Source organism: Babylonia areolata, chromosome 12, assembly GCF_041734735.1.
Source record: "Babylonia areolata isolate BAREFJ2019XMU chromosome 12, ASM4173473v1, whole genome shotgun sequence".
Taxonomy (NCBI): Eukaryota; Metazoa; Mollusca; class Gastropoda; order Neogastropoda; family Buccinidae; genus Babylonia; species Babylonia areolata.
Window position 1 is genome coordinate 1,708,989 of NC_134887.1, and position 10,033 is coordinate 1,719,021.

Below are 10,033 nucleotides of genomic sequence, written 5' to 3' on the forward strand. Positions count from 1 at the left end.
TCAACATGATGTCATAGCTATGTCAGTGTAGAACTGTTGTGTGATGTGTTGTCAACATGATGTCATAGCTATGTCAGTGTCAGACTGATGTGTGATGTGTTGTCAACATGATGTTGTCCTAGCTATGTCAGTGTAGAACTGATGTGTGATGTGTTGTCAACATGATGTTGTCCTAGCTATGTCAGTGTCAGACTGTTGTGTGATGTGTTGTCAACATGATGTTGTCATAGCTATGTCAGTGTCAGACTGATGTGTGATGTGTTGTCAACATGATGTTGTCATAGCTATGTCAGTGTAGAACTGTTGTGTGATGTGTTGTCAACATGATGTTGTCATAGCTATGTCAGTGTAGAACTGTTGTGTGATGTGTTGTCAACATGATGTCATAGCTATGTCAGTGTCAGACTGATGTGTGATGTGTTGTCAACATGATGTTGTCTTAGCTATGTCAGTGTTAGACTGATGTGTGATGTGTTGTCAACATGATGTTGTCCTAGCTATGTCAGTGTAGAACTGTTGTGTAATGTGTTGTCAACATGATGTTGTCATAGCTATGTCAGTGTAGAACTGTTGTGTGATGTGTTGTCAACATGATGTCATAGCTATGTCAGTGTAGAACTGTTGTGTGATGTGTTGTCAGCATGATGTCATAGCTATGTCAGTGTAGAACTGTTGTGTGATGTGTTGTCAACATGATGTCATAGCTATGTCAGTGTAGAACTGTTGTGTGATGTGTTGTCAACATGATGTCATAGCTATGTCAGTGTAGAACTGTTGTGTGATGTGTTGTCAACATGATGTCATAGCTATGTCAGTGTAGAACTGTTGTGTGATGTGTTGTCAACATGATGTCATAGCTATGTCAGTGTCAGACTGTTGTGTGATGTGTTGTCAACATGTTGTCATAGCTATGTCAGTGTAGAACTGTTGTGTGATGTGTTGTCAACATTATGTCATAGCTATGTCAGTGTAGAACTGTTGTGTGATGTGTTGTCAACATGATGTCATAGCTATGTCAGTGTAGAACTGTTGTGTGATGTGTTGTCAACATGATGTCATAGCTATGTCAGTGTCAGACTGATGTGTGATATGTTGTCAACATGATGTTGTCATAGCTATGTCAGTGTAGAACTGTTGTGTGATGTGTTGTCAACATGATGTTGTCATAGCTATGTCAGTGTCAGACTGATGTGTGATGTGTTGTCAACATGATGTTGTCCTAGCTATGTCAGTGTAGAACTGATGTGTGATGTATTGTCAACATGATGTTGTCCTAGCTATGTCAGTGTCAGACTGTTGTGTGATGTGTTGTCAACATGATGTTGTCATAGCTATGTCAGTGTTAGACTGATGTGTGATGTGTTGTCAACATGATGTTGTCATAGCTATGTCAGTGTCAGACTGATGTGTGATGTGTTGTCAACATGATGTTGTCCTAGCTATGTCAGTGTAGAACTGTTGTGTGATGTGTTGTCAACATGATGTTGTCATAGCTATGTCAGTGTAGAACTGTTGTGTGATGTGTTGTCAACATGATGTCATAGCTATGTCAGTGTAGAACTGTTGTGTGATGTGTTGTCAACATGATGTCATAGCTATGTCAGTGTAGAACTGTTGTGTGATGTGTTGTCAACATGATGTCATAGCTATGTCAGTGTAGAACTGTTGTGTGATGTGTTGTCAACATGATGTTGTCATAGCTATGTCAGTGTCAGACTGATGTGTGATGTGTTGTCAACATGATGTTGTCCTAGCTATGTCAGTGTAGAACTGATGTGTGATGTGTTGTCAACATGATGTTGTCCTAGCTATGTCAGTGTCAGACTGTTGTGTGATGTGTTGTCAACATGATGTTGTCATAGCTATGTCAGTGTTAGACTGATGTGTGATATGTTGTCAACATGATGTTGTCATAGCTATGTCAGTGTCAGACTGATGTGTGATGTGTTGTCAACATGATGTTGTCCTAGCTATGTCAGTGTAGAACTGTTGTGTAATGTGTTGTCAACATGATATCATAGCTATGTCAGTGTAGAACTGTTGTGTGATGTGTTGTCAACATGATGTCATAGCTATGTCAGTGTAGAACTGTTGTGTGATGTGTTGTCAACATGATGTCATAGCTATGTCAGTGTAGAACTGTTGTGTGATGTGTTGTCAACATGATGTCATAGCTATGTCAGTGTAGAACTGTTGTGTGATGTGTTGTCAACATGATGTCATAGCTATGTCAGTGTAGAACTGTTGTGTGATGTGTTGTCAACATGATGTCATAGCTATGTCAGTGTAGAACTGTTGTGTGATGTGTTGTCAACATGATGTCATAGCTATGTCAGTGTCAGACTGATGTGTGATGTGTTGTCAACATGATGTTGTCATAGCTATGTCAGTGTAGAACTGTTGTGTGATGTGTTGTCAACATGATGTTGTCATAGCTATGTCAGTGTAGAACTGTTGTGTGATGTGTTGTCAACATGATGTTGTCTTAGCTATGTCACTGTAGAACTGTTGTGTGATGTGTTGTCAACATGATGTTGTCATAGCTATGTCAGTGTAGAACTGTTGTGTGATGTGTTGTCAACATGATGTCATAGCTATGTCAGTGTAGAACTGTTGTGTGATGTGTTGTCAACATGATGTCATAGCTATGTCAGTGTAGAACTGTTGTGTGATGTCTTGTCAACATGATGTGATAGTCACTTTGGACTGTTGTGTTTTTTTTTCTTTGGGTTATAAGAATCAATTATATATTCAGCAGAGAGAGATGCATGGATGCACATTTTCCACATGCACACACAAACACATGTGTGGACACACACACATGTACATGAACATGCATACGCGCACACACACAGACACATTATAACACACACACACACACCAAATGAAATCACACAAACACACAAATCCCCCTACACACATGCACACCCTCCCCCCCCCCCATCCTCCTCACTTCCCCCCCTCCCTCACACACACACACCAACACGTAAACACACAACACACAAACACACAGGCATGCATGCACATGCACAGAATTATTATGGCAGTGAGTTGAGGGGGAAGAGACAGACAGACAGACAGACAGACAGAGTGGCGTGCTGACCACCTGACGTGGATAGCTCCCTGTGGACTGCCGGCACAGGCACTGCGGCACACAGCCTTGGTGTGCTGTGAACGGGGAACTCGCGGTGAGCGCTGTGACATGGCGCCGACAGTGGGGCAGCACACAGAGAGACAGAGATTATGGTTGTCTGGACATGTCAGTGTGATGACTTTCTTCACTCCTGGCTTCGTCGTCTTGACGTTTCCCAGTGACGCTGTGATCACCCTGTCCCCTGTGGCCATGAAAGAAAGAGCAGTGATTTTGAGAACGTGGTGGGTGTCTCTGCTTTCTGTCCTCTTCCTTGGGCCATCCCTTCTGCAAAACATGGGGTCTGTGACATGGACCGCTTTCTTCTGGATCATTTTCCATCCTGAGTGAGCTTATCACTGTTCCTTTCTCTTCCCTGCATCACTGTGTGTGTGATGGGACTTGACAGAGTGAAAATAGAAGTTGGTGTTTGATTGTTTGTTCGTCAGTCAGTGAGGTGTGGATTTAGAACTTGTTTGAGGTCGTTGTCTGGAACTGCGTGCTGTTTAGGAAAGGTGGTGTGAAAAGAAAGGAGGGAGGGAGGGAGGAATGGTGAAAGGAAAAAGAAATGAACGTTGGTAAGTATGCAGGGAAGCAGACACATGGACAGACAGACAGACATATAGACAGGCAGAACAAACAGACTGACAGAATGATACATAATAATAATAATACATAGTTTTTCTATGGCGCGATATCCAGCAACAGTGCTGCTCAAAGCGCCTCACATCATCCAGTTGACTGTAAACATGCCTTAAAAAACACATCAACTGCTATCTGACAATGGAAAACATCCAGTGTGTTCATATGAATGAAAAATCACACTTTACAGATGAATCAGATTATAAAAGCTATGAAGTAAATAAGGCTTAGATTAAAACAAAATGCATTTCATAGAACACACACACACACACACACACACACACACACACACACACACATATATATATATATAGAGAGAGAGATAGATAGATAGATAGATAGATAGATGTCCCTCCCTTACAGACACACACACACTCACACAGACACACACACACTGACATTAAATATCAACTGCACTAAAAACAAAATTGCACATTAAGATATTTCTTATTTTCTAACATAGAATTCTGTTCGGACATACTAATATGCCTACACACTTACACATGCGTACCAGAGCAATGTACCCTCACAAACACATGCACGCATGCATGCACACGCACACACACACACACACACACACACACAGAGACTTGAAAAGACATTCACATACACACACCATGCATATGTGCACACACATGCATATACACACACAGTCATTATCATTCTCTGCCCCCACCCCCACCCCCACCCCCCCTCAGCCCCCCACCCCACCCCATACAATTGAAACAGACATACACACATCACACTCACACACTCACAGCATCACCTGCAGTCACACACAAATGTGCGCGCATGAGTGCGCTCAGTTACACACACACACAAACCCACGGTCACACACAGACAGAGTCTGACACATTGTCGCACACACACACACACACACACACACACACACACACACACATACATATGGTCACACAGTCAGGCATACACAGATTGACTCGCATTGTTGTCACACACACACATACAAACGTGTGAACACACACACACACAGAATCTCACACACAGTCACACACACACACACACATACGCATGCATGCATGCATGCTCACGCACACACATTCAAACATACACACACACATCGTCACACTCAAACTCAAACACATATACAAACACACAGTCACACACACACGCGTGCACACACATACAGTCTCACACACACACAGAGTCTCACACACACATGCGCGCGCGCACACACGCACACACAATCTCTCACACACACGCGTGCACACGCACACACAATCTCTCTCTCTCTCACACACACACACGCAGCCGACTCCTTACCAGTGTGTTGGGTGAGAGCAAGTCATAGTAAGGGAGGCTAATCGTGTCAGCGTACATGTCATGTGCATGGCTGTGCTTGTTTCCCTTTAGTCAGGTCACACACCTCTTGAACAGTTCAGTTTCATGGCACATTCCTGGTGGTTATACAACTGTGTAGCCATGCAGGGAATGATGATAGTAGAGGTGGTGGTGGTGGTGGTAGTGGTAGAGACAACCATAGAAAACATGATGGACAGACACAAGTGACCAGTGTCAACACAGAAGTGACCAGTGTCAACAGACAGAAGTGACCAGTGTCAACACAGACAGAAGTGACCAGTGTCAACACAGAAGTGACCAGTGTCAACACAGAAGTGACCAGTGTCAACACAGAAGTGACCAGTGTCAACACAGAAGTGACCAGTGTCAACAGACAGAAGTGACCAGTGTCAACACAGAAGTGACCAGTGACAACAGACAGAAGTGACCATTGTCAACACAGACAGAAGTGACCAGTGACAACAGACAGAAGTGACCAGTGTCAACAGACAGAAGTGACCAGTGTCAACACAGACAGAAGTGACCAGTGTCAACAGACAGAAGTGACCAGTGTCAACACAGACAGAAGTGACCAGTGTCAACAGACAGAAGTGACCAGTGTCAACAGACAGAAGTGACCAGTGACAACACAGAAGTGACCATTGTCAACACAGACAGAAGTGACCAGTGTCAACAGACAGAAGTGACCAGTGTCAACAGACAGAAGTGACCAGTGACAACACAGAAGTGACCAGTGTCAACACAGACAGAAGTGACCAGTGTCAACACAGACAGAAGTGACCATTGTCAACACAGACAGAAGTGACCAGTGTCAACAGACAGAAGTGACCAGTGTCAACAGACAGAAGTGACCAGTGACAACAGACAGAAGTGACCAGTGTCAACAGACAGAAGTGACCAGTGTCAACAGACAGAAGTGACCAGTGTCAACAGACAGAAGTGACCAGTGTTCACTGTGTGCAGGACAGAGGAAGGCGTGGCACAGTGACGGCCGTGCCCTCCAGGTGGAGGGTATTACGTGGCAGGGACCCCTCAGGGATGGTGGACGTCCTGTGGGATGATGGTGATGAATGGTGTTACGACATGGGACAGCATGGCCATTACGACCTGGACCTGGCCTGAGGACCGGGTGATGACACCACCGTCATGTTGAATGTGTGATGTGATGTGGTATGGTGTGGTGTGATTTGATGTGGTGTGTGATGTGGTGGGTGGGTATGTGGTGTGATTTGATGTGGTGTGGTGTGATTTGATATGTGGTGTGATTTAATGTGGTGTTATGTGGTCTGGTGTGTTGTTGTTTGATGTGGTGTTGTGTTATTTAATGTGATCTGTGATGTGGTGTGGTGTCATGTCATGTGGTGTGATGTGATGTGAGATGTGGTGAAATGTGTGGTGTGGTGTCATGTAGTCTGGTGTTATGTGGTGTGATGTGATATGGTAAGGTGTGTGATATGTGGTGAAGTGTGTGATGTGATGTGTGGTGTTAGGTGGTGAAGTGTGTGATGTGGTGAAATGTGTGGTGTGTGTTGTAATGTGATGTGGTGTGTGATGTGAAGTGTGTGGTATGATGTGGTGATGTGTGTGGTATGATGTGGTGAAGTGTGTGATGTGGTGTGATGTGAAGTGTGTGATATGATGTGTGGTGTGATGTGAAGTGTGTGGTGTGATGTGATGTGGTGAAGTGTGTGGTGTGATGTGATTTGTGTGGTGTGATGTGGTGAAGTGTGTGGTGTGATTGTCAGGGTGTGAAAGCTACATGTAAACGTGTAAATGTGCTTTCCATGTTAAAAAAAAATGTATGAAATAAAAAATAAAGCAACAGTCATTTGGACGTGACTGCAGCGCATATGGGTGAGTGGAGAGAGATGGGCGTTGTACACCACTTGTCTGGCTTGTGAAAGCTTCAGTCTGATTTATGGACGTTGTACACCACTTGTCTGGCTTGTGAAAGCTTCAGTCTGATTTATGGACGTTGTACACCACTTGTCTGGGTTGTGAAAGCTTCAGTCTGATTTATGGACGTTGTACACCACTTGTCTGGCTTGTGAAAGCTTCAGTCTGATTTATGGACGTTGTACACCACTTGTCTGGCTTGTGAAAGCTTCAGTCTGATCTATGGGCGTTGTACACCACTTGTCTGGCTTGTGAAAGCTTCAGTCTGATTTATGGACGTTGTACACCTCTTGTCTGGCTTGTGAAAGCTTCAGTCTGATTTATGGACGTTGTACACCACTTGTCTGGCTTGTGAAAGCTTCAGTCTGATTTATGGACGTTGTACACCACTTGTCTGGCTTGTGAAAGCTTCAGTCTGATCTAACGATTGTTCAGTCAACGCCCTTTGAAATACCCAGAGGTCATTCCTCACATCTCTGCAAATCCAGTTATCTGACAACAAACAAAACCAACAGAATTCCCTCTAGCACCACCTGGATTTGATCTGTCCCGATACTGAAAGGCCGGTTTCTGATCTGTGTTGATCCAAACAACTCTTGTGCCAGACATGTGCGTTATTTAGATGTGGGAGTCAGTTACCGTGTTGTCATTTTCTCTCTCTCTCTCTCTCTCTCTCTCTCTCTCAAGGCCTGGCTAAGCGCGTTGGGTTACGCTGCTGGTCAAGCATCTGCTTGGCAGATGTGGTGTAGCGTATATGGATTTGATCGAATGCAGTGACGCCTCCTTGAGCTACTGATACTGATACTGACACTGTGATCAAGTCGAGATTCTTTCTACAACAAGCGCACATTGAAAAAAACCACAAACCCAGATTCATTTCTGTGTTCGGGAGCGTACATATGTGCTGATGTACACTTTTGTACTCTTTCTTTCGACAGGGAAACACACACACACACACACACACACACACACACACACACACACACACGATACATAGACACATACGCCGTTCTTACCATCTCCCTCACACACATATATCAGACCTTACCACCCCCCTCTCTCTGTCTCTCTGTCTCTCTCACTGTCTGTGTGTTGGCTCCTCAGTTGGAAAGTCCTGTGTGTCACAACGCAGGAACTGGAGACAGCTCACCAACAAAGTTCCCAGATCTATTCTGTTCAACCAGTTCCCACTGCAGTCACCACGAACAGGACAACTCCCCGGCCCCCCACACCCCTTCCACACACACCCCTCACCCCACCTACCTTGCTCTTTCTTTCTCACTTACCTCTCTCCTTTCCTTTCTATGTACCATCGTCTGTACCACACTTGTCCCTCCCCCTCCTTTTGCATGGACAGAATAGAAAGGACACCTGGGGTGGAGGTCATTTACATGGACAGAATAGAAAGGACACCTGGGGTGGAGGTCATTTACATGGACAGAATAGAAAGGACACCTGGGGTGGAGGTCATTTACATGGACAGAATAGAAAGGACACCTGTGGTGGAGGTCATTTACATGGACAGAATAAGGACACCTGGGGTGGAGGTCATTTACATGGACAGAATAGAAAGGACACCTGTGGTGGAGGTCATTTACATGGACAGAATAGAAAGAACACCTGTGGTGGAGGTCATTTACATGGACAGAATAAGGACACCTGGGGTGGAGGTCATTTACATGGACAGAATAAGGACACCTGTGGTGGAGGTCATTTACATGGACAGAATAAGGACACCTGGGGTGGAGGTCATTTACATGGACAGAATAGAAAGGACACCTGTGGTGGAGGTCATTTACATGGACAGAATAGAAAGAACACCTGTGGTGGAGGTCATTTACATGGGCAGAATAGAAAGGACACCTGTGGTGGAGGTCATTTACATGGACAATAGAAAGGACACCTGGGGCGGAGGTCATTTACATGGACAGAATAGAAAGGACACCTGGGGTGGAGGTCATTTACATGGACAGAATAGAAAGGACACCTGTGGTGGAGGTCATTTACATGGACAGAATAGAAAGGACACCTGGGGTGGAGGTCATTTACATGGACAGAATAGAAAGGACACCAGGGGTGGAGGTCATTTACATGGACAGAATAGAAAGGACACCTGGGGTGGAGGTCATTTACATGGACAATAGAAAGGACACCTGGGGTGGAGGTCATTTACATGGACAGAATAGAAAGGACACCAGCGGTGGTGGTCATTTACATGGACAGAATAGAAAGGACACCTGTGGTGGAGGTCATTTGCATGGACAGAATAGAAAGGACACCTGGGGTGGAGGTCATTTACATGGACAGAATAGAAAGGACACCTGGGGTGGAGGTCATTTACATGGACAGAATAGAAAGGACACCTGGGGTGGAGGTCATTTACATGGACAGAATAGAAACGACACCTGGGGTGGAGGTCATTTACATGGACAGAATAGAAAGGACATCTGTGGTGGAGGTCATTTACATGGACAGAATAGAAAGGACACCTGGGGTGGTGGTCATTTACATGGACAGAATAGAAAGGACACCAGGGATGGAGGTAATTTACATGGACAGAATAGAAAGGACACCAGGGGTGGTGGTCATTTACATGGACAGAATAGAAAGGACACCAGGGGTGGAGGTCATTTACATGGACAGAATAGAAAGGACACCTGGGGTGGAGGTGACGGTACTGGGGAAGGTGGTGGAGGTGAGGGGGGTCAGAGTTCTGTGGTGATGGAGGCTCACACACACAAGAAGCACAGCAGCTGGCGATAGGATTGGGGTTCATGGGGTTACAGTGGAACTGTTCATGTTCATGCTAAATTGAAGACCAGCTGCGTCAGCAGTGAATGACGTCATTGATCATGGAAAGCTGTATGGCTTTGCTGGGTGCTGACTGAAGGTCATCCCAAACTGAGCAGGACGCAACTTAGTTTTTTCCGTTTGTCGTGTGAGCTGGAATGTTGGAGGGACTGTGGTCAAAGCTAAGGTCACTTGTTCCAGCGCTGGTGTTTGCCCAGAATTCATCATACTTTTCAGAGTACGACTCACACAAGC

General features: G+C 45.0%; 1 protein-coding gene across 1 annotated transcript in view; it reads left to right on the plus strand.

Annotated features, from left to right (window-relative positions):
- Positions 1-3,268: 3,268 nt before the first annotated feature.
- Positions 3,269-10,033, plus strand: part of LOC143288234 (uncharacterized) — a 7,184-nt gene continuing 419 nt past the window's right edge. Inside the window, exons 1-5 of the mRNA XM_076596584.1 lie at positions 3,269-3,358; positions 6,056-6,208; positions 6,838-6,861; positions 7,986-8,862; positions 8,903-10,033. The exon at positions 8,903-10,033 is cut by the window's right edge and continues 419 nt beyond it. Coding sequence (XP_076452699.1) covers positions 3,269-3,358; positions 6,056-6,208; positions 6,838-6,861; positions 7,986-8,862; positions 8,903-9,132 — 1,374 coding nt within the window. The 3' untranslated portion in view covers positions 9,133-10,033. The remainder of the gene's footprint in view (positions 3,359-6,055; positions 6,209-6,837; positions 6,862-7,985; positions 8,863-8,902) is intronic.